A 25,195-nucleotide genomic window follows, 5' to 3' on the forward strand; every position below is an offset into this window, starting at 1 on the left:
CTGCTGTCTGTGGCAAAGATGTGATTAATATGGTTTTACTGTTACCTAAAAGACATCAGCTTAACAACCCTGAAATCCACCTTGACAATGACCATGGCCGCTTCTTCACTGAGGAATCTCTCCACACCCTGCCCCACCCTTCCATACCCATCACCTGAATACCTCTCTCCATTCAAGAATGGACTCCCCATGCCACACAGAATGAACCCACTCTCTGCAGCCCAGCAATCCCGCCAAGGGATCCGGGTCCGACCTCCCTTTTTAGGTATCCTGCTTGCGACTCTGCTCCCACCTTCTGGCCGAGCCAGACTACTCATTGTTCCCTTTATTTCCCTTTATTTTCCCACCTCTGTTTTTGCTGGTGCTGTTCCCATTAAGTAGAACGTGCCCCTTATCCTCAACATCCTCTCCCGGCAACACCATGTTACAAGGTCTTGTCTAAAGACCACCTCTCCAAGAAGCCTTTGCTCAAGTCCTCAACTGATGGAACTGCTCCCGCGCTTAAGCTCCCGGTGTGTGTTTGCCGCCTCTATCAGGGCGCCTCGCCCGTTTGTCTTCCATGAGAATGACTAATGTGTTTGTCTCACTCTTCCTGGCAGGGCGGAGAGCTCCTTGAGGGCAAGGATTAGGTCCCAATGAAGCGGGTGGCCTGTTGCAGAGGGCGAGGGAGGCCAAGAGACTCGAGTTTAAATTCCAGCACAAGATTTGCTGGCTGTGAGAAGCCAGGTAAACCACTACAGCTCTCAGAGCCTCGGTTTCCCCTTCTGTAAGCTACATGAAAACACCACCCGTCCAGAGCTGTTGAGAAAATCAGACGCAATCATTCATATGACAAAGATTTCCTGAGTACCCAGCACACGGTAGCACAGTCCAAGGGTACAGTGATGAGCAGGACAGAGTCCCTGGCCTCGAGGAGCTTACACGCCAGCCTGGGGAGAAGAGTGGTAAATACAGACGCAAATACCTGAAAGAATGTCAGGCAATGACACTGCTCTCCAAAACATAAAACGGTGTAATGGGGAGCAGGTAACTGAGGCAGGGGCAAGGGCAGCAACCCTCACTAGGGCTTCTCGGAGGAAGCGGCATTTAGCTGAGACAAGAATAAAAAAGAAGGCGCAGGGCATGCAAAGATCTGGGCAAAGCACGATCCAGGCAGCAATACCAGCAAGTGCACGGCGTAATGGGACACCTGCCGGAGCTCAGTAATCAGCTCCCTCCTCCTCCTCTCCCCTCCCCATCCTCTGCAGAGCCTGACACAGACAGACGGGGCACACAGTGAATACACGTTTGCTGACATGAACTCGACAGAATAAGGAATCCCAGTGATACACTGGAGCATGACAAAAATATGCGTCTTAGCAAAACACAGTCAACCACGATGAGGCAGATGCCAATTAAGCAGCTCTTAATTCAACCTCATCTTTAATGATAACGACCTTTGGCAGCAACTGTCTCTGAATAAACTACAATTTCCTAACGTCTAAAGGTGAGCACAGATCACTCATTTCAGCCTGGGTCACCACACTTACCGCTCGGGGTGTGTCGGGGCTCCATTCCAGAATGACTGGCTTTGCCAGGCCCCTGCATCACCTCCCTCCATCCCCAGCTGCCTTGCCAGCCAGAGCCATGTTTGCATTTCTGGAAGCATTTGATTTTAATAACTTCCTCAGCCTTGCTGATTTTAATAACCTCAAGGCTAACACTCTCATACTTGGGTGACACAAGCTTTTTTTTTTTTTTTTTTTTTTTTTGCGGTACGCGGGCCTCTCACTGTTGTGGCCTCTCCCGTCGCGGAGCACAGGCTCCGGACGCGCAGGCCCAGCAGCCATGGCTCACGGGCCCAGCCGCTCTGCGGCATGTGGGATCTTCCCGGACCGGGGCATGAACCCACGTCCCCTGCATCGGCAGGCGGACTCTCAACCACTGCGCCACCGGCGAAGCCCGACACAAGCTTTTGATGCCACCAAATTATCTATTTGGTTATCTCTCTGAGGCAGAACATTTTTGTTCTTCCACCAACATACATTTTTTAAAGCTGCATAATTATCCACGTGGTTTCAGAGAAGATTTCTCTTTGCCTTCAAAACAATGCTTCTTCAGTGCCAGTGACACAGGGCAGGCTGGCAGCCTATTTAACCACCTGCTTCTTGGGATGTCTGCTGGTCTGTGCTGGTGGGAGGCGTGAAGGATGCACTGGGGCTGTCAGGGAGCCCAGAACTAGGGCCCCTCTGGGGCAGCAGCACTTCTGCAGACATCTTCATTTCTAGCTGGCTATGCCCATATTTCCCGGCTATGTGCTTATTCAGGGGTGTCCCTTGGGGACCCCAAATCATCAGAATCTCCTTATCCACCCAAACGGCCCAGGCCTCCCTAGTTTACATGATGACCAGGTTTCAAACTGTATGCCGCCCACAGCCAATTGGCTGCCCAGCCCCTCCCGCAGCCTCTCTTTCCTCTCGTCCTCCTCCCACTGGTCTGACTCAGGACAAGGCCACACCAGCACAGGCCCGGCGCATGGAAGGTGCCTCTTCCCTGCTATCCTTTCCATGGTCTCACATCCATCCCGTGCCCGGCGGTGCTCCTCTGAAACCCGGCCCAGATCACGTCACTCCCTGCTCAGAACCTGCCAGGGGCCCCCCACTGCTGCCCAGACCAGGTACAGCCGAGGCAGCTTGGGGCCCCATTTAACTTGCTGAACACAGATGCTGAGTGTGACTCTAGCGTTTTTGAAGGTACATGGTTCCCTACAGCCTGGGTGTGCTATCTGTGAGCCCGCAACCTCACCTGGTCCCCAACCATCAAAATGGTCTGTCCCAGCCTGCAGGTTAACACAGGGCTAAGAACGTAGGCCCTGCAGTCGGAGTGCCTGGGTGCAAATCCCTGGCTTGGGGAAGTTGCTTAGTCTTTCTGTGCCTCAGTTTCCTCCTCTGTGAAATGGGGACAATAACAGCAGCTACCTGCTAAGGCTGAGCGATGATTAAATCACCCGGTTGTTTTCTTTCATGGGTCATTTGACTCTAGGTGATCTTCACTTTTCAGGCTCTCTTTAGAACCTAACCTCTGTGTAAGTTAGGACTTTACTGTAGGAACTACTTAAGGTGACACTCAAGGCCCTCTGAGATCTGGGCCAGCCCCTACCTCCCCTCCTGACTCAGCTCCCTTTGCTCTCCCGTGTTGCTATTCCCATCACAAGCACGGGCCTGCATGCTGCCCCACCTTTGCTCAGACACCCTCACCTACAACGCCTTCCCCTCACTCCTGTCCCACACCTACACCGCTAAACCTGCTCCGCCCTTTAAGGTTCAGCTGAAATGCCGCCTCTTCTGTTCAACCCCCTTAACACGGATGCTAAGCCAACACCCGGCGTGTACACAACTCAAGACAGTAGAAGGGGAACTCATCCTCACTCAGTTCACTTTAGGTTCTGCAAGCATTCCACACGCCATGCAATCAGCTGGCCGCCTGTCTCCAGGGCTTGCGGCATTTCCACAAGTCACTGCGCCATCTAGGGCCCAGTCTCCCTGCTGTGATGAGACCTCCACCTCCCACTGCCCGGGCTTCCCTGGAGGCCCCTCAGGGCTGGACCGGCTCTCATGGCTGGGGTGATTTCTGCAGACCGAACAATGAACAGGAGAGAAAACTAAGGAGAGAAGACTGCGCGATTTGTACCTGTGGGATGAGGGAATTCCTCCATCCATCTGACACATGACTTCTGAGCACCAACGCTGTGTCGGGGCAGCATCACAGCAAACAGGGACCCAAGGGACAGGTGTGTTGTGCTTGAGAATGCCCACCACAGACCCCCCACTCTTATCCTCCCTCCTTCCAGAAGACTGAGGCCCACAGTGGGGCTGGGATGGAGATGGGTGGGGCTCGTGGCCATTGGATCTTCCAAAACTCTAGAAGGGGACTCAGGGACTCCCCCACCACCAACAGAGAGACCTGAGCCACTACCAAAGGGCTTTGGGGTTCTGTCCCATCACTGCTACAGAAACAACTTCAGGACACAGCTCACCATCCTCACCCTTTAGCAACTCTAGAGTTAGCCAGCGTAACCTTGCAACTGTTCCTCTAGTTCCACAAGACACTGTGCCAGCGGGGAGGGACCAGTGGACCAGAAGACAGGGTGGGAGGAAGCCCAGCCTCTCTGTTTACCCTTTGGGCCTTGTGCTTTGTGCACTAGGCACAGGTGATACATACTGGGTTTTTTGGATATAAATTTATTTATTTATTTTTATTTATTAATTTTTGGCTGCACTGGGTCTTTGTTGCTGCGCGTGGGCTTTCTCTAGTTGTGGCAAGCGGAAGCTACTCTTCATTGTGGTGGCGGGCTTCTCATTGCGGTGGCTTCTCTTGTTGCGGAGCACGGGCTCTAGGCACGCGGGCTTCAGTAGTTGTGGCATGCAGGCTCAGTAGTTGTGGTTCACGGGCTCTAGAGTGCAGGCTCAGTAGTTGTGGCACACGGGCTTAGCTGCTCCGTGGCATATGGGATCTTCCCGGACCAGGGCTCAAACCCATGTCCCCTACATTGGCAGGCGAATTCTTAACCACTGCGCCACCAGGGAAGCCCTGTTTTTTAAGTTAAACATATATAGTTTTAAAAGTATTCCGCAGAGTGCAAATGCCCAGGCTGGAGCCACAGAACAAATTTTCTCTCTCTCCATCCCAAGAGCTGCCTTCCAATACTGAGCTGTTCTCTTTCCCTCCACGGCCCCTCCTATACCTGAGGCTGGGGGTCCATACAGGACCCCAACAAGCCCATACCGACCTGAGCACAAAGAAGCAATGCCAGACCACAGCATGGTGTAAAAGGATTTCCAGGGACTTCCCTGGCGGTGCAGTGGTTAAGACTCCACGCTTCCCATGCAGGGGGCATGGGTTCGATCGCTGGTCAGGGAACTAAGATCCCACGAGCCGTGCAGTGCAGCCAAAAAAAAAAGAGAGAGAGAGAGAGAAAGAAAAGGATTTCCAGAAACCCCCACCCGGGCCCCTCCTCACCTGCCTGAACAATGGGCTCAGTGCTACCTGCCTGGACACGGCCATATGTGTCCACCTCTCTGGGGCCAGTTCAGAAGCAGCCAGGACTCCACAGGCACCCTGAGCTGGGCTGACACCAGTCACTCTCCTCTGAAATGAGAAGGGCACGCCAGGTGCAGGCCCTGCATTTCTGCACCACAGGCTACTGCACTGTGCCAACTCAGTACCAGTGAAACCCTTGGGCTCTCTGAAAGCTCTACTGGTTTCCCTTTGTATACTGGTTATTTGCCTCTGAATGATACCCTCACACACTAGCCCCTGCCAGGGTCTCACCTCCACCCCTTTCTCTGCACTGGCACATCCTGCCAAGCAAGACCTCCTGATTCCCCACCACCAGCGCCCACAGTCTGCTCTCTCCAATACCCAAGGGCCAGGAAAATGAAAGGAAAGCAAGATCAAACTAAAGAAAGGGGGCTTCCCTGGTGGCGCAGTGGTTGAGAGTCCTCCTGACGATGCAGGGGACACGGGTTCGTGCCCCGGTCTGGGAAGATCCCACATGCTGCGGAGTGGCTGGGCCCGTGAGCCATGGTCGCTGAGCCTGCGCGTCCGGAGCCTGTGCTCCGCAACGGGAGAGGCCACAACAGTGAGAGGCCCGCGTACCGCCAAAAAAAAAAAAAACTAAAGAAAGGAAGGAAAAGCTCATCACAACAGTTGCGATGGTGGCTACCTCTGGGGGTCGGAGCGGCTTTTGGAGATTCTGGCAATATTCCATGTCTAGACCTGGATGGTAGTTACATGAGTATTCGTTTTACAAATAGCTGCTGAACTAAGTATATATGACTTTATGGACTTTGCTACCTGTGTGTACCTTTTCATAGCTTCTTCTTTTTTTTTTTTTTAAAGAAAAATGACTGGGTGAAGGCCACTTAGAAAGGAAAGTCAGGGAGGTCTCTCTATAGACGAAACATTTAGGCTGAACCTTAACGTATAAGAAGGGCCCAGCCATGAAGAACAAGGAACAGCATCCCAGACAAAGGGAACAGCATGTGCAAAGGCCCTGAGGCTGGAAAGGGTTTAGCAATTCAAGGAACTGAAAGGTGGCCGATAGGCAGATTTGAGGCTTCCAGCCCTCGCGGTAAAGAGACGGGCGGCCCCGGCCAGGCTGAGGGCTGCCCTGTGACAGACAGCCTGTTCCCTCCTCCATGCCTTCGGAGCTGACCTGTACCTGGCTGATCCTCAGGACTCCCCAGGCCAGGAGACATGGCAGCAAAACACACACCCCTCCCCTACTACCAGCACCAGCCTCCTGGGCTCTGGGCCAGGAAGTGTAGACCCAAAAGCCCCTCCTGGAGCCAAAAAAGACTGCTTCCACCACAAACCCTGGCTGCCCCCTCCCTCGGGACGTGTGTGTGAGTACGTGTGTGTGTCTGTCTCCCCCTCCAGACTGGGCACTTCTGGGACACTTGGGTCCTCCAGGGAAGGTACACACAGTAGGTGTCCAATGTGTGTTTGTTGACAAAGGAGCCGGTGGCAGTATCTGACCCAAGGGAAGATGTTATTCTGGTCCAGTGAGTATGTATGGAGTGCTTCCTGATACTGCATTTACTCAGCACTCTTGCTCAAGAAAGGGGCTGCAAAATCAAATCACTGGGGAGTCAGCTAGGAATGCAGACACAGGATGTGAGCCGGCCAGGACGTGGAAGCCCTTGTCGGGACCTGGCCCTCACACCCCGGCCAAGTCCCTGACTCTGCTGCCTGTCACCAGGTCGGCTGTGACGGGGTGCCATCTGCTGGTGAGACAGGAGAAAAGTGGCCAAAGCATGAGTGAGCCTGAGAGGAGGGAGGGAGGACAGGAGGGGAGGGGGGAAAGGAGGGGAAGGGGGAGAGTAGGGAACAACACATCCCTTCTCTCACTAGCCTTGGTCTCCTCACTTGGTTTTCTCACAGCGCCCAGCCTAGCCGCTCAGTTCCCTGAGGATGGATCAAGTCCATGTTCATATTCATTCCCTCTCTCCCTCCCTGTCACACACACACACACACACACACACACACACACACACACACACACGCACAGAAATCCAGAGGCCTGCCCAGACAACACCACCCCCCCTCACCCCACCCCACCCCTGCCACCCAGCCCTCCAGAACCCACCAGGAGAAGGAAGTTCCAGATTGTAAGTAGTAAGCCAGTGGTTCCCAAAATTTGAGGCAGGGAAGAATCATACAGGGTTCCCATTAACATGCAGGTCACCATGCCCAGCCTCTGAGATTCCACTGTGAAAGCTCTAGAGTGGGGTCCGCGATCTGCACGTAAGCAGAAGCAGCCCACAGGGGCTTCCCCCTTCTCCTTACCACCTGAGGCATATATTTTTTTTAATATTTATTTTTATTTATTATCATTTTTATTTTTGGCTGCATTGGGTCTTCATTGCTGCACGCGGGCTTTCTCTAGTTGCGGCGAGCAGGGGCTACGCTTCGTTGCGGTGCGCGGGCTTCTCATCGCGGTGGCTTCTCTTGTTGTGGAGCACGGGCTCTAGGCATGCGGGCCCACCTGAGGCATGTTAAATGCCCAGTATGGCAGCCTGACACACAGCAGGCCCCAGATAAATGCTAGCTCCTTTCCTTCCCAGCTCACCTTGTTTCTTCCTTCTTCCCATCTTTGCCAGTGCCTGGATCTCAGCCAGCCAAGCCCTCCCTTCCCACACTCTCCCAAGCCTTTCCAAATCCTGCTCTTCTGCAGTAATGATCAATTTTTTAGAGTCATCCCCCCAAACCTGGGAGCCTCCCCCTGAAAAGGAGTGGGTGCAGAGTAGCCTGGCCTGATGGTCCACTGGCTGGATGTGCTGCCACCTGATGCCAGGGAGGGAAGGGTGAGGTCAGAAGCCCCTCAGGGGTGCAAGGACCCAGGGAAGTCCAGGTGGGCATGAGGCCCTTAAAAAGAGGAAAAACTAACTTAGGGAGACAAGAGGGGGATAGAGAGGAGTGCCTGGTTCAGGGGAGGCGAGTCTGAGTACAGTGCAGAGTTCCCAACTCTTTGCAAGCTCATTCGAAAAGTCTAGAAGATGATGCTGAGGAGGGGTGAGGGGCTGGAAGAAAGTGGCTTCAACTCAAACCTAGGGGCAGACCAGGGGCCAGATGGAAAGAAGCCCACTTCTTGGGGGTCAAGAGGCCTGGAGTGAGGCAACAAGGGCTGTGAACCAAAGCTCAGGTTACAGGAGGAGCAAGCCTGGCTCTGGAGTGCACCCGTGAGTGGCCGGGGAAGCACGAGTGATGCTTCCCAGGGTTACCTACCTGAGTAAGGTGAGAGCCTGTAACCGAGCTCTCCCCAGCCCAGCCTCTGCAGGGATCTCTCACTCTGCAGCATTGGAACAGACATCCCACCAGGCCTGTGCCCCCAGCCTGTGCACAGGGAGGCAAGCTGGGAAACTCAGCAGAAGGGGAGAAGCCAGGGAAGCTCATTCCACACCCAGGGGCAGGGGCTTAGAGCAGAAGCTACTCCCTTAACTCCTGGACCTCTTGTCTGCTGTTGGGAAGTGGGTTTTACTTTCACTTTCTAGAGTGGCAGGTGGTCCTTTCCCTAAAATCTATTCTTCTCTGCTTGTGAGAGTAATATGTTCACCATAGAACATTCAGAAAATGAAGAATGGTATTTTCTAACATCCATTTGTATCTTATTTCTTTCCAATTTTTATCTATGTATATACACATGTTTAACATAATTGGCATCTTACTGTCTATACAGTTTGGGATCCTTGTTCTTTTCCAATTCACATTATACATGAGAATTTGCCAGTCCTCATGGAAGCACGTAATGAAATTTTACACACCACGGTTAATAGCTACGTAAACTGCATTATATATTAGCTGTAACAAAGGTTCTTCAAGCAATTTTCTAGTACTGGCTTTTTAGTTGCTTCAGATTGTTTGCTCTTTTACATGAGAACCATATTGGGTTACTTCACCTATCTTTCAAGACCCACATCAATTCCCACCTCCTCCAGAAAGCCTTCCCAGACTCCTTCAACACCCAGCAATATCTCCCACCTCTGAATTACCACCACCTGTAGTCCATCTGACACGGCTCAGCACGGAGCCCGTGCATCAGTCACTGCTGTCCTAGTGGCGGGCCAGTCTCAGGTCCAGAGCTCCACTGCACGTATCCCTGGGAGCTCCCCAGCACTGTGCACACAGCAGGTGCTCAATGCGTGCTGACTGCTGACCCCTCAGATTGCATGAGCCTGATGAGCTCCACCTGCCAAAGGGTCAGGATTGCAGGCGCCCACAGTGGCCTGCTCTGACATTCTGCTTCTTCGTCGGGCACTGAAGAAGCAAAAAGGCCCCCTCATTCAGCCCTGAGTTTAAAGACCCAGCCACCTCCATGTGAAAGTCTCGAGCTTCAGCCAAGACCATCAAGGCTCAAGCACTGAACTCCTCTCCCAAGTTGACCGGCGATCAGCAACCATCTGCCCCCCACCCCAGAACAGAGAGGGCCCAGGCGCTGGTGCCAGCCAGTTAGGGTTCCAATCCCAGGCACTGCAGTGGCCAGGCAGGGCTGCCAGAGGCCTGGCTTGAGCTTTTCAGTGGGCATGACCCAGGCAGAGAGAGAAGCTGGCTACAGAGTGCCCTACCCTAGACGTCCTGCACACTTCGCTCCAGGCAGGGCATCCACTCTGTTCACAGAAATCCCCACCTGGCCTGCAGAGGCAACTGAATTTGCAATCTCTGGTCCTCAGACATGGAAGTCTAAACTCAACACAGCCTTGCAGGCTCTCCGCCTGCCAGTGGCATCCCTCATCTCCCCCATCCCCAGCGGCAACGGCAGCGGCCTTGCCCCCCACTCAGGCGCAGCCCTCCCGGTGCCTGGGACACCCGCCTCCTCACTGCTGCCTCCTGAAATCCTCCCTCAAACAGCACGTCCCCAGGAGGTCAGAATTCCACTCTCCCAGCTCTGCTGCCCCTCCACCCTGCCCCCTTCACACATCTGGATGAGAATGAGCCGCACATGTGTCCCTCTCCCCTGCACCATTTTAAGGTAGGGGTAGGTTATTCACCACTGAGATCCGTCGATTTGCACTGAACTCCCCATCCCAAGGCAAGTGGGGACACCCAGCCAGGTGACTGGCTGACACCTGGAGGAGGTGCGTTGGTGGTGGGGGAGGGGAGGGACTTAGGCCCCACCTCCAGCCCTTGGAGATGAGAAAAATTAAAAATAATAGCTGCCATTTATTGAGCTACTCATGCCAAGCACCTTAAGACATTACAATTGCTCCCTTGATGAGGCAGGCACAATTACCATCCCATTTTATAGATGAAGAAATCAAGGCTCCAAGAGGCAAAGCAATCTGCGAAGGAAGCAGGCTAGTAGGTGGCATTGTGGGGATTCAAATCCAAGCCGTATCAGTGGTGGAGAGCCTTGAGCACTCGGGTAAGTGCAACCCTATGAGTGACCAGCACAGGATTCCAGAATTCCTTTGCTGAGGGCCCACAGCCCTCAGTGCACCAGCCAAAGGCTCCCCCCGGCACCACCCCTGCCAGACTTCCCTCCAAAACCAACAGCAATCTTCAAGTCTGTTTGCTGACAGAGGAGATGCTTCTCTCACCATCGCTCAGTTCAGTAAACACCGCTACGTGCTTTACAAAGTGCCAGACGCTGCTCTGGCTCTTGGCAGGTGGGGGACAAAAGACCACAGGATCCCTCCCTTCCAGGGACACTGAATGAGTCCCACAGAGGAGGAAGGGAGCAAGGGGTGGATGGGGCAGGGCCAAGGGCTTCCTGGAAGAGGTGGTAACCAAGTGCATCTTGAAGGCTGAGGGTCCCTCCACTTTCTGGGCCACCACCCCCTGCCCCAGGACCCTCAGACACACCTGACCAATGGTTGCTCATAGAAACGCTCCACCTTTCCAGTCTCTGGGCCATTACCAGGCAGTAACCTCCATGCAAAGGCTCCTTCATGAAACAGACAGACAGACACAGACACACACAGGCACACACATCCCTAACCTGCCGGTGAAATTCCTCTGTGTGCCAAAGACCCAACTCAAATCCCACCCCGTCAATCATCCCCCAGGCAGGCCTGCGTTCACCTCCTCTGTGTTCCTGCAACACACCTGTGGCTCTAAGACAGCACTTACATTCCAGTGGGACACACACACACACACACACACACACACACACACACACACACACACGATCTCCTGCTAATTCTTGCACGTGGTGGATAGTCAACAAATATCTGCTGAATTCAATTAAATGGGATAGTTTGCTTAAGTGCTTACAGCCTTAGGGTAGCTGCTATGGGCTAAAACGCAATAACCAATTCAACAATATATGATATAATTCAATTAAAACAGTGGAATGAAAAGGGGCCACCTGACTGTGTGACCTGAAAAAAGCCCACTCTGCCTTCGACCCTCCATCTCCTCATCTGAAATCCGAGGCTAGTCATGCCTGGTGGGTATCATCCATCACAGGGAAGTTGTGAAGATTCAATAAGGCAACACTTGGGAGGCACCTGCACAGGGCCTGGTACATGGGGCTACCCAGCAGTGCCACCTATTGCCACCTGGTCCAAGGGCACATACACACTTTGAGTCATCAGCAGTCTGAGGGCAGGCAGACACGCTCCCGGCAGAGGGAAGCCCTACTCGGTGCTTTTCAAACCTCTGTGAACTATGACCCATAGTAAGAAATACATCTTACGCTGGGACCCCGTATACACAAACTAAACACAACTGCAATAAAAAGTCCATGGAGGGACTTCCATGGTGGCGTATTGGTTAACAATCCACCTGCCAATGCAGGGGACACGGGTTCGATCCCTGGTCCGGGAAGATCCCACATGCCGCAGAGCAACTAAACCCATGCACCACAACTACTGAGCCTGAGCTCTTGAGCCTGCACGCCACAACTACTGAGCCCGCATGCTGCAAATACTGAAGCCCGCGCTCCTAGAGCCCATGCTCTGCAACAAGAGAAGCCACCGCAATAAGAAGCCTGCGCACCACAACGAAGTGTAGCCCCCGCTCGCCGCAACTAGAGAAAGCCTGTGTGCAGCAACGAAGACCCGATACAGCCAAAAATAAATTAAAAAAAACACAAAAGTCCATGGAACACAGCTCCTCATGGCGAGGGGTGCATGCTGATACTGTGTCTTTCACCTTCCCTTGCTATCTTATTTCCAAACTGATTCGATAAACCACGTACAGGGTGCCCTACAGCTGGAAAAGCCGTGCCCTCACTCACCCAGGGTGTCGGAGCCGCTCTCCACTGTCTCGTTGACCTTCCTCGCAACTCTGGCCACGGCCTCACCCATCTTCCTCAGCATGCAGACTCAGGTGTCCTGCTGCCAGCCACCAGGCTGGTCTGCTGCTCATAAAGGGACCTGCGCTTGGGGAAGACACAGGGCCATGAAGCGCCTGCCCACCACCAGCCAGGGACCCACCCCTGACCCACCCTCCCCGGGGAATCAGGCTGCAGGAAGCAGGCAGGGAGGGGTCCAGGCCACTCACCTCCTCCTGAGGGGCCCAGAGCCCAGGCCACATCCGGCTCAGCCTTCAGAGTGACTGATCTGCCCGTCAACCCAGCCCTACCAGTTTCCTGGGAGGACTGACACATATGACCTTGCCAGGGCTTGAACCAGTGGCCAGGAGGATGTGAGGATTTAGGTGCGTGCTGGCCTGACTCACTTAACAGGCAGAGCAGTGGGGAGAAGGTGGGGTACAGCCAAGTGCAAGGAGAGACACCTGTCCCTCCATCCCACAGGCTCGGAGCCCAGTCCACAGGACAACCGCTCCAGCTCCCAGGCCTCCTCAGTCACCTCTGCCAGGTTCCTCCCGCAGGCGGGAAGCGGGGACACAAAGGCAAATGAAACACAGCCCTGCCTGGCCAGAGCTCACTGTCTGGCTGGTGGGTGGTTTCTAAGAATTCCCTTTCCATGCAGCAATATGGAGGGAAAGTTACAGTTTTAGCCACAGATCTGATTGTTAGCCTGCTGCTGAGTTCACTGGCAAGACCCCAAGGAAAAAGGAAGGGGGGCAGGATCACTGGGGAGAAGAGGCTTAAAGAAGGGTGAGGACACAATCAAAACGATCAGGTGTAGAAGACGTAAGGGACTCGGGAAATGTCTCCAACTCCTTTTTATTAGAGAAGGAAACTGAGGCAGAGAGAGGGACTCAATGACCTGGCCAAGGTCAAAGTAAGTAAATGGCACTAACCTGGCCCAACTCTACATCCAGTGCTCACTTCTTTACAAAAGTCACCCACATCACCAGCGGCAGCACCCCATGCAGATAATGAATTTGAGGCCAACATCAGTGCCCTTTTTTGCTCCTGGATCCCAATCCCAGATCCACAGACAGCTCAAGGAGCTCTAATGAACACATCTGAGGGTCAAAGGCAGAAGAATGTGAAGGGCAGAGAGAAGGGGGTGAGGGCACAAACAGATACCAAGAAAAAGTCCACATGTGCTCAACTGGACAGGGAGGCCCAGTCAAGCCCACTCAGCTGCTCAGGGAGAGTTAGTGATGAGTTCAGTATGTGCCCGCATCTCGCCAAGGAAGAAGATAGGCCTAATGCCCAACTCTGACATTTATTAGTTGAGAAGCCTTGGGAAAGATTCCTAACTACTCTGAGCCCCAGTTTCTTCACCTGAGTAGGAGATCTAGTAATACCTGCCGCAGTGGGTTCATATGAGGATTGAACAAAAAATACATATCTTTCTAGCCCAGGGCTCAGGACACATAAGTTACTTAATAAATGCTAGCTGAAATGATGAAACAGTACACGTGCAGATATGATGCCAGCACTTAATCCCAGTTACATATCCATATGACTCAAACAAACAAGTCAGTGGAACTCATCTTTAAGGAATGAGTAGAACTTCCTTCTCTCCACCTCCAGGAAGTCTTCCCAGATTGCCCCAGCCCTCAGCGTTCTCTCCTCCTTAAGTTTCAGTAGCACGCAATGCCTTAGCTCAAGCCACTTAGGTTATTTATGAGCTTTAAAAAATATACATACTTATCCCCACCAGCTGGCCTGCAGACAGCTTAAGGCAGGGAGCAGATATATACTATGCTTTTCCGCTGCACTTTATACCACATACTGAAACAGATGTTCAGTTAGTTTCCCCCAATGGTGATGATGATCAACAGCCATCATTTGGGTTTCAAATCTAAATACAAGTCAACTGACTCTTACAACAAAGATACCATCTAAATGAGAAGGGTCATAAGTCCTAACAATGCCAGGTGGATAACTTGCAGAAGGTGGTCCAGGGCAGAACAGCAGGGAAGAGTGAGGACTATGGAAAACTGGACCCAACACCTTTATCATGCTACCTTGAAGACCAACCCCCTAAGCCTGAGTCACAGCAATGTTTCTGGAATCTTGGTGACTCAGTCTAATGCCTTTATGAATAAGAACACTGAAGACCCAAGAAGGAACGTAAATCAGCCAAACAGAAACGAAAAACCTAGGTCTCCTAACTCCCAGCCCAGGATTCTTCGTACATACCATGCTCCCTCCTTTTCCTATCTCCAGTATTCATCATCAGTAACCACAAACATGTATTGAGCATCTACTAGGAACAGGGCATAAGACTGAAGAGGGAGGAAGGAAATATAGGAAATAGCTCTGACTTATGAGCTTCTGATGAGGAAGACCTTTCTAAGGAACATCACTGAGGCAATCCTGGCCTCACACAGAGACGAAAGGGAAGGTAAATCTCCAAGCTACCCAGGGTCTGTGCTAACCCTGGTGAGATTGCATATGCTACTTTCAATCAGGCACTATGCCTGCAATTCTACTAGCTGCCACCAGGTGGGAGCAGTGGTGCCTTAAGCTAAAGAGCCTATTGAAGAAAACTAGTCAAATTAAAAACCTTACCCCTGGTGGTAAGCTCAGACACCCTATAGTGTGGGTAAGAGATTGGACTTGAAGCAGGAACAGCCTGTAAAGTCTAGGTGTCAGAGTAAGTCACTAGAAGGACACGACCCTGACATTCCAGAGGATGCTCTGGATACAGCACAGATGTGCCCTAGGCCCCCAAGAGGTTCCAGCTACCTAAAATCACCAACCCCACTAACTGGCTAGGAAACCACCCTCCCTTCACCTAAAACTACCCATTCCCCAAGGGAGAATTTCTTATAAATTCCAGCTGACAGTCCCTCTCCCAGGCCAGGTGACCAAGGCCTGTCACTTTTTGGCATGGGCAGGGCTGAAATGGGAGGGTGGCAGGGCCATATGTGGTATAAGGCCCAAGATGGGGTAGGAGAGTCCCAGAACTGAGGGGAGAACAAACTTGAGATGACGAGAGTCTGGAGTGGGTCCCCAAAAGAGGTCCTACAAGGTTGTCCAACTTTCCTGACTGCTCCTTCGAGACCCAACCCAACACTGGACCTCTCTGACCAAAAAGTAGCAAGAATTTATTAAGCATGTAACAGGAGCCCTCAGAGACAGGGGGCGGGGGATAAATAAGGCAAGCTGCTCTTCCTTTCTTTGGTTTTAAACTGTTTTTAAGAAAAATAGAGAATTGTCTGAGTCACATATGAGTGATGGAGAGAACTATGGACCCACTCCTCACTGAGTGAGAAGCCTCCTAGGCAGGGCCACCCTAGGACGTGAGGGGCCCCTATCTATGCAAACAATTTGAGTCAATCAAAATCAGCATGTCAGCACCATTCTGGCTGCCCAGTCTCATGCAATTCCATGAAAGAAAGACCTTGCCGGCCAGTGGGAGCAATCAGCACACAAGGCAGCCCTCCTGGAACCAGACCACAACCACAGGGCCCCAAGACAACCCAACCCTACATGCAGGCTCCCTTTGGGACACTCTCTGATTTTCTGCTACTACTACCCCACAGGCAGGGGTAGTAGTAGCAGAAAATCAGAGAGTGTCCCAAAGGGGGGAAACAGGAACCACCAGCCCATATGGGTCTGTTCTGGGTTTGCGGTCCCAGTCATCAGAGGTCAGCCTTAGAAAACTGCTCCAAAGTGCTCCAAATCCTGGAGACCCTTCAACACAGGGTCCAAACTCATACTCACACTGCTGCTTCCTCAGCAACACATCCCTCTCCACATCCCTCCCCAACTCTTCTTTTCAGAGTGTGCATCATAGCCCTAGGAAATGTTTAAATCCAACAAATGTGTGCTGGGCCCTTCTATAAGGCCCTCACTGGAAGAGTAAAGGTACAGAGACAGGGCTTGGGCCAGAATAAGATTCCCATCAGGTAAGAGAGACTCAGTGACAAAAGGCAGAATGAGGGCTTCCCTGGTGGCGCAGTGGTTGAGAGTCCGCCTGCCGATGCAGGGGACACAGGTTCATGCCCCGGGCCGGGAAGATCCCACATGCCGCGGAGCGGCTAGGCCCGTAAGCCATGGCCACTGAGCCCGCGCGTCCGGAGCCTGTGCTCCGCAACAGGAGAGGCCACAACAGTGAGAGGCCCGCGTACCGCAAAAAAAAAAAAAAAAAGTCAGAATGAGCTAGATGCTGGAGGCCACAAGGCCAGGCCCAAGGACCATGTGTGCCTTCTGCCATGAAGGCACATGGCATGGCTGAGAAGAGGGAACAGAGGCAGGGGCTGAGCAGAAGTACCCAAATGATGAGAGAAAGAGGAGACAGGAAGCCAGTCTGTCCCCAGATTACTCGGAGAGGGGCTGGAAGCCACCCTATAAGTCTGTCCTCTGCTTCTCTTCAGGGAACTATGAAAGGTTTTTTGAGGAAAGCAGCCTAATCCAGCCAGAGTTTTGGAAAATTATCACTGTTGTGAGCAGTCCCATTGTCAGATGGAAATACCATCCTCCTCACTGGGTTGTTCTGAGAAGTAAATGACGTATAACTTTTGAGAAATCTTCGCAAGCTGTTGCACACCAAGGCATTACTGATATGTGGTTAAACCGCTACAGATGGTAAGTTAGGATATAATAAATGGAATGTCAGAAAAGAAGTTGTCCTGCTTTGTGAGAGCTGGCAATAGAGTCCTCCTGTATCTATAACCTGGTTTCACCTGGATACAGGTTTGGGGGGGATGATTTTTGCTTAAACACTGACCCTAACCCTCTGCCAGGGCTCCAGCCCTCATCAGTGAGAACTCTACCTTATCTGAAGCCCCGAGATCTGTGCAAAGGAGCTGCTGTGACACCCCGTCCGCACCAGCTGCTCCTATATTTAGTTACTGGTGTGGGCACTTGGGAACTTTAGAGCCTGGCAGCCGCTCCGAAGGGCAACTCGAGCCTCTTGCTCCATGTGTGCGAGCTCCCCCCACTCCCACCCCCACTGGCTGCAGCGGGTCCTCTGGACCGCCCAAGCTAAGGAGCCACTGGGGAAGTGCGAAGCAGTCGGCTGGATCGGACCCAAGTAGCCCCGAAGGCCCACTCGAGCCCAGACAGAGTTGACCCACTTTTCCACCCAAGGGAACGAAGCCCGCTGGGGCGAGAGCGGGACGGACTGGCGCCTTGTTTTTGAGCCATGAGGTTCCCAGAGCCGCGTGCATGCTTCTGTATGGGCATCTAAGCATCCTCGGGCTGCGCCTCCCAGGACTGAGCGCGGTGGCCAGGCCAGGGTCCCCACGCCTCGCGCTAGGGGACCGCCTCACCGTCTTCCCCACCCCCCGGCGCCCGCAGCCAATGGCTCCTCGTCGCCGGCCCTCCGCTCGCCAGGCAGGCGGGGACTGGGGAGAATAAAGCAGGCAATGAGAGGAGAACGCCGGTGAACGCTGAGGGCCGGGGACTCCCACGCTACCCGGAGGCCGAGAGGAACACTCTGGGACAGGCGTCTGCAGCTCCCCAGAGGGGAAGCAAACCCCGAAAAGTGTGGCTTCAGGGACGAAATTTACAACAGCCTCTCCCAGCAGGGGCGCCTCCCGCAGGGAACGGAGGCCCCCTCGGGACGGCTTCCCCAGGCTCCCTATTCCCTGGTACCTCGGCGCCCGCTCCCCCGAGCCAGCCGGGGTCCAGCCGCAGTCTGCAAGCCAGAGCCGGCGCGGCGCCGGGCCCCTTGGCACTACAGAAGCCGCAGTTGGTGCACCGCTGCTCCTTCCACGGGGTGACTTGGGGGAGGGGAGGGTACACTACAGAAACGGGGACATTTCTCTCCCTCGCTCCCCCAGCCCCTCCAGCGCTTAGCCTCAGACTACGTTTACTTTGCGGGGCACGAAGGTGGGGCCCCGTTCCGGGCCGCTCTCTGCTCCACTTACGGCGACAATGCCTCCTAGCGCCCTGCGCAGCGCAGTCACGCTCCCTCGGCCGCCGGCGGCGCCCCATGCAGCAGCGGCGAGCTGGAACTGGCCGGGAGGGGGCAGAGGGGCTGCGGTCTCTGAGCGCACGGTCGCCCGGCCAATCGCCGCGCCAGGAGCCGCCACGGGGCGGGAGTAGGCAGCCGCGCGCAACCAATTAGAGCGCGGGTCCTCACGCGGCGCCCCCGGAAAAGCGGCCTGTGCGCTCTCGTCCGCAGGGTGGATCCGCTTTGTGTTCGGCTTCAGGAGGAAAAACGCTTTGGACAGCGAGAGTGTAGACCGGAACGTGCAACAGATCCCAGGATTAATAGGACTGAGTCTCCAGATTTGTTTTTCTCGAGGGAGAAGAGTTGAATTAGCTAGATCAGGGGTACATTGAGAAAGGTGAAGATGGGACTAGGAAGCTTTTCCCGTGGTGCCTTCAAGGCGCCCATTCAGGGTTTTAGAGGCAATAATTCTGGCTACGCTAAGTTACTTAACCTCTCTAAATCCCAGTGTTCTTCTCTATCAAATAAGAATTAAAATGTATAAAAACCTAGTTCACAGGGTCATTGTGAGGCTTAATACCTGAAAAGTTCAGTGCAGTGCCCGGCACGATGGCTCAGGGAAGGGTAGCTGCTTCGCAGGCCTACATTTACAGAGGATTCCCCACAGACTCTTTACTAGGCACTGTGGGGAAGACCAAAGAGATGAGGCCCCTAACTCAACCAGCGATGGTGGTCAATGAGTCAAATGCTCTAATAAACAGAAGCGTGTGTTAAATATGTGGGAGTCCTGAAGAAAGAACATTTAATTCTGCCCCTGGGGATTGGGGTAGTTAGATAAGGAACACACATTCACTTGGGTCCTGAGGGATATTATGGGTTAAATTGTGTCTCCCCACCAAAAAAGATATGTTGAAGTCTTAACCCCCAGTACCTCAGAATGTGGCCTTATTTGGAAATATGGTCATTGCAGATATAATTAGTTAAGATGAGGTCATACTGGCATAGGCTGTGATTGGTGTTCTTATAAGAAGAGAAGAGACACATCGACACAAAGGGAGAAGGCCATGTGAAAATGGAGGTGGGGTAGAATGATGTGTCTACAAGCCAAGGAATCCCAAGGATTGTGGGCAAAGATCAGAAATTAAGAAGAGGCAAGGAACGGATTCTCCCTCAGAGCCTCCGAAAAGGAACCAATTCCGCTGACACCTTGATTTCAGACTTCCAGACTCTAGAGCTGTGAGAATAAGTTTCTCTTGTTTTCAGCTACCTAGTTTGTGGCAGTTTGTTACAACAGCCCTGGGAAACTGCTACAATAGGTGAGTCAGAATAAAGGGAAGGGGATGAGAAACACCTCCAAGAAAGTGTTTCAAAACTGAATGCCTGGGCTGCGCCAGCCTGGCCTGGCCTGGCTGAGGGGAGGTGGCGGGAGGGCGCTATGGTGGAGGTTGGGCCACAGGCACCGCCGCCCCCGGGCACCCCAAGCCGGCACGAGAAGAGTTTGGAACTTCTCACTACCAAGTTCGTGTCGCTTCTGCAGGAGACAAAGGACGGCGTGCTTGACCTCGAGCTGGCAGCTGACACCCTAGCTGTTCGCCGGAAGTGGCGGATTTATGACATTACTAATGTGCTGGAAGGTATCAGGCTGATGGAGAAAAAATCCAAGCATAGCATCCAGTAGGAGGGCGTGGGGCCTGGCTGCAATACCCGAGAGACTGAGGACAAGTTGATTGAGCTCAAGGCAGAGATGGAGGAGCTGCAGCAGCAAGAGCAAGAACTAGACCAGCACAAGGTGTGGGTGCAGCAGAGCATCCGGAACATCACAGAGGATGTGCAGAACAGCTGCTTGGCCTATGTGACTCATGAGGACATCTGCAGATGCTTTGCTGGAGATGCCATCCAGGCCCCGTCGGGCACCAGCCTGGAGGTGCCCATCCCAGAGGGCCTCAATGGGCAGAAGAAGTACCAGATTCACCTGAAGAATGTAAGTGGCGCCATCGAGGTGCTGCTGGTGAACTAGGAGGCATGGAGCTCACCACTTGTGGCGGTGCCTATGCCACCACCCGAAGATCTGCTCCAGAGCCCATCTGCTGTCTCTCCCCCTCCGCCTCTGCCCAAGCCTGCTCTGGCCCAGCCCCAGGATGCCTCACGCCCAAGCAGTCCCCAGGTGACCACCCCGAACCCTGTTCCCGGCAACACCGAAGCCCAGGGGGTGGCCGGTCCAGCAGGTGAGATCACAGTGAGTGGTGGCCCTGGAACCGATAGCAAGGACAGTGGTGAGTGCAGCTCCTTCCCGCTGGGCCTGACAGCACTGTACACCCGGCTGCTGCAGTCCTCTGCCCTGTTGGACAGCAGTAGTAGCAATAGCAGTTCATCCGGACCCAACCCTTCTACCTCCTTTGAGCCCATCAAGGCAGACCCCACAGGTGTTCTGGAGCTCCCCAAAGAGCTGTCAGAAATCTTTGATCCCACTCGAGAGTGCATGAGCTCAGAGCTCCTGGAGGAGCTGATGTCCTCAGAAGTGTTTGCACCCCTCCTCCACCTTTCTCCATCCCATGGAGACCACAATTACATCTACAACCTGGATGAGAGTGAAGGTATCTGTGACCTCTTTGATGTGCCTGTCCCCAACCTCTGACTGACAGGGGCATGCCCTTTGTGGCTGGGACACAGACTGTCTAACCTGGGGGCTGCCTGGGGACCTCCCCCCACCCCACCCCTACACAGCTTGAGAGCCGCAGACTCCTGGCTTCCCCAGCCTTCCCTCACTGCACAGTTCTGGCCACAAGTCCCACTCCTGCACCAACACCTGTTCTGTGCTGGGAGAGCAGCGGAAAGGGGCTTAGCCCGCTCCACTGTGGAACCAAAGTGTTTGCCACTCCTTTTTTGGGGACTTCCCCTATCTGGTAGCCTCCCCCCGCCCTCCCAGAGTTCAGTTTCAGCTGCCACCCAGTGGCACAGATCCAAGGACCCTCCGTCACCCTCCTAGGGCATCTCGTCCAGCCCCATCGCCCTGTACCTGCCAGCCCCTCCCCCTCCAGGAGGAAGCATGGGGTGGGGCTGGGCACTTGCCAGCACCTAGCCTAGCCTCCTTCACTTCTCCCCATGCGGATCACACCGCTCCTCTGTACCGCTCATGTGCCCCTTTCTGCTGGACCCTTGGCCCTGAGAACCTGCTGGGGGCGGGGGGGAGGAGCAGGTTGCTAACAGGAGGAATGGAGATCTCTAGCTAGGAATCTGGGTGGGAGAGTCCTAGGAATCTGGGTGGGAGAGTCCCTGAGGATTGGCCCAGCCTCTGTCTGACCCGCAGCTCCCCTCTTGTTTCTTGGGGGGTTTTTTTTGAATTTTTGAATTTTATTTATTTTTTTAAACAGCAGGTTCTTATTAGTTATCCATTTTAGACATATTAGTGTATATTTGTCAATCCCAATCTCCCAATTCATCACACCACCACCATCCCCCTCCGCCGCTTTCCCCGCTTGGTGTCCATACATTTGTTTTCTACATCTGTGTCTCAATTTCTGCCCTGCAAACTGGTTCATCTGTACCATTTTTCTAGGTTCCACATATATGCATTAATAGATGATATTTGTTTTTCTCTTTCTGACTTACTTCACTCTGTATGACAGTCTCTAGATTCATCTACGTCTCTACAAATGACCCAATTTCGGTCCTTTTTATGGCTGAGTAATATTCCATTGAATATATGTACCACATCTTCTTTATCCATTCATCTGTCGATGGGCATTTAGGTTGCTTCCATGACCTGGCTATTGTAAATAGTGCTGCAGTGAACATTGGGGTGCATGTGTCTTTTTGAATTATGGTTTTCTCTGGGTATATGCCCAGTAGTGGGATTGCTGGATCATATGTTAATTCTATTTTTAGTTTTTTAAGGAACCTCCGTACTGTTCTCCATAGTGGTGGTATCACCTTACATTCCCACCAACAGTGCAAGAGGGTTCCCTTTTGTTCGCACCCTCTCCAGCATTTGTTGTTTGTAGATTTTTTGATGATGGCCATTCTGACCGGTGTGAGGTGATACCTCATTGTAGTTTTGATTTGCATTTCTCTAATAATTAGTGATGTTGAGCATCTTTTCATGTGCTTCTTGGCCATCTGTATGTCTTCTTTGGAGAAATGTCTACTTAGGTGTTCTGCCCATTTTTAGATTGGGTTTTTTTTTTTTAAATATTGAGCTGTGTGAGCTGTTTATATATTTATATATTTTGGAGATTAATCCTTTGTCCGTAGATTCATTTACAAATATTTTCTTCCATTCTGAGGATTATCTTTTCATCTTGTCTGTAGTTTCCTTTGCTTCCAAAAGCTTTTAAGTTTCATTAGGTCCCATTTGTTTATTTTTGTTTTTATTTCCATTACTCTAGGAGGTGGATCAAAAAAGATCTTGCTGTGATTTATGTCAAAGAGTGTTCTTCTTGTGTTTTCCTCTAAGAGATTTATAGTGTCTGGGCTTACATTTAGGTCTCTAATCCATTTTGAGTTTATTTTTGTGTATGGTGTTAGGGAGTGTTCTAATTTCATTCTTTTACATGTAGCTGTCCAGTTTTCCCAGCACCACTTATTGAAGAGACTGCCTTTTCTCCATTGTACATCCTTGCCTCCTTTGTCATAGATTAGTTGACCATAGGTGTGTGGGTTTATCTCTGGGCTTTCTATCCTGTTCCATTGATCTATATTTCTGTTTTTTGTGCCAGTACCATATTGTCTTGATTAGCTTTGTAATATAATCTGAAGTCAGGGAGTCTGATTCTTCCAGCTCCGTTTTTTTCCCTCAAGACTGCTTTGGCTATTTGGGGTCTTTTGTGTCTCCATGTAAATTTTAAGATTTTTTGTTCTAGTTCTGTTAAAAATGTTATTGGTAATTTGATAGGGATTACATTGAATCTGTAGATTGCTTTGGGTAGTATAGTCATTTTCACAATACTGATTCTTCCAATCCAAGAACATGGTGTATCTCTCCAACTGTTTGTATCATCTTTAATTTCTTTCATCAGTGTCTTATAGTTTTCTGCATATGGGTCTTTTGTCTCCCTAGGTAGGTTTATTCCTAGGTATTTTATTCTTTTTGTTTCAGTGGTAAATGGGAGTGTTTCCTTAATTTCTCTTTCAGATTTTTCATCATTAGTGTATAGGAACGCAAGAGATTTCTCTGCATTAATTTTGTATCCTGCAACTTTACTAAATTCATTGATTAGCTCTAGTAGTTTTCTGGTGGCATCTTTAGGATTCTCTATGTATAGTATCATGTCATCTGCAAACAGTGACAGTTTTACTTCTTCTTTTCCAATTTGTATTCCTTTTATTTCTTTTTCTTCTCTGATTGCCATGGCTAGGACTTCCAAAACTATGTTGAATAATTGTGGTGAGAGTGGACATCCTTGTCTTTTCCTGATCTTAGTGGAAATGCTTTCAGTTTTTCACCATTGAGAACGATGTTTGCTGTGGGTTTGTCATATATGGCCTTTATTATGTTGAGGTAGGTTCCCTCTATGCCCACTTTCTGGAGAGTTTTTATCATAAATCGGTGTTGAATTTTGTCAGAAGGTTTTTCTGCATCTATTGAGATGATCATATGGTTTTTATTCTTCAATTTGTTAATATGCTGTATCACATTGATTGATTTGCGTATATTGAAGAATCCTGGGATAAATCCCACTTGATCATGGTGTGTGATCCTTTTAATGTGTTGTTGGATTCTGTTTGCTAGTATCTTGTTGAGGAGTTTTGCATCTATATTCATCAGTGATATTGGTCTGTAATTTTCTTTTTTTGTAGTATCTTTGGTTTTGGTATCAGGGTGATGGTGGCCTCATAGAATGGGTTTCGGAGTGTTCCTTCCTCTGCAGTATTTTGGAAGAGTTTGAGAAGGATGGGTGTTAGCTCTTCTCTAAATGTTTGATAGAATTCACCTGTGAAGCCATCTGGTCCTGGACTTTTTTTTTTTTTTTTTTTTTGCAGTACGTGGGCCTCTCACTGTTGTGGCCTCTCCCGTCGTGGAGCACAGGCTCCGGACGCGCAGGCCCAGTGGCCACGGCTCACGGGCCCAGCTGCTCCACGGCATGTGGGATCTTCCCGGACCAGGGCACGAACCCGTGTCCCCTGCATCGGCAGGCAGACTCTCAACCACTGCGCCACCAGGGAAGCCCTGGTCCTGGGCTTTTGTTTGTTGGAAGATTTTTTTTTTTTTTTTTGCGGTATGCAGGCCTCTCACCGTTGTGGCCTCTCCCGTTGCAGAGCACAGGATCCGGACGCGCAGGCTCAGCGGCCATGGCTCACGGGCCCAGCCGCTCCGCGGCATGTGGGATCTTCCCAAACCGGAGCACAAACCCGTGTCCCCGCATCAGCAGGCGGACTCTCAACCACTACGCCACCAGGGAAGCCCTGTTGGAAGATTTTTAATCACAGTTTCAATTTCATTACTTGTGATTGGTCTGTTCCTATTTTCTATTTCTTCTTGGTTCGGTCTCAGAAGGTTATACCTCTCTAAGAATTTGTCCATTTCTTCCAGATTGTCCATTTTATTGGCATAGAGTTGCTTGTAGTAGTCTCTTAGGATGCTTTGTATTTCTGCAGTGTCTGTTGTAACTTCTCCTTTTTCATTTCTAATTTTATTGATTTGAGTACTCTCCCTCTTTTTCTTGATGAGTCTAATGGTTTATCAATTTTGTTTATCTTCTCAAAGACCCAGCTTATAGTTTTATTGATCTTTGCTATTGTTTTCTTTGTTTCTATTTCATTTATTTCTGCTCTGATATTTATGATTTCTTTCCTTCTGCTAACTTTGGGTTTTGTTTGTTCTCCTTTCTCTAGTTCCTTTAGGTGTAAGGTTAGATTGTTTATTTGAGATTTTTCTTGTTTCTTGTGGTAGGCTTGTATTGCTATAAACTTCCCTCTTAGAACTGCTTTTGCTGCATCCCACAGGTTTTGGATCGTCGTGTTTTCATTGTCATTTGCCTCTAGGTATTTTTCGATTTCCTCTG

General features: G+C 51.5%; 1 protein-coding gene and 1 pseudogene across 6 annotated transcripts in view; one reads left to right on the forward strand and one right to left on the reverse strand.

Moving 5' to 3' along the window:
* The window catches only part of LRRC20 (leucine rich repeat containing 20), a 68,408-nt gene extending 50,101 nt beyond the window's left edge, over positions 1-18,307 (reverse strand). For 5 of the 6 annotated variants that reach the window (XM_049697320.1, XM_033407567.2, XM_049697318.1 and 2 more), the window contains exons 1-2: positions 18,169-18,307; positions 12,221-12,359 (exon numbers count right to left, since the gene is read on the reverse strand). In XM_049697320.1, coding sequence (XP_049553277.1) covers positions 12,221-12,302 — 82 coding nt within the window. In that variant the 5' untranslated portion in view covers positions 12,303-12,359; positions 18,169-18,307. Of the gene's footprint in view, positions 1-12,220; positions 12,360-12,486; positions 12,506-18,168 lie in introns of those variants that run through there. The other variant, XM_049697319.1, reaches the window with a different exon arrangement.
* Positions 18,308-18,435: 128 nt separating this feature from the next.
* Positions 18,436-21,430, forward strand: LOC101290162 (transcription factor E2F4-like; annotated as a pseudogene).
* Positions 21,431-25,195: the final 3,765 nt, after the last annotated feature.

The sequence above is a fragment of the Orcinus orca genome, chromosome 14, assembly GCF_937001465.1.
Source record: "Orcinus orca chromosome 14, mOrcOrc1.1, whole genome shotgun sequence".
NCBI classification, from domain to species: Eukaryota; Metazoa; Chordata; class Mammalia; order Artiodactyla; family Delphinidae; genus Orcinus; species Orcinus orca.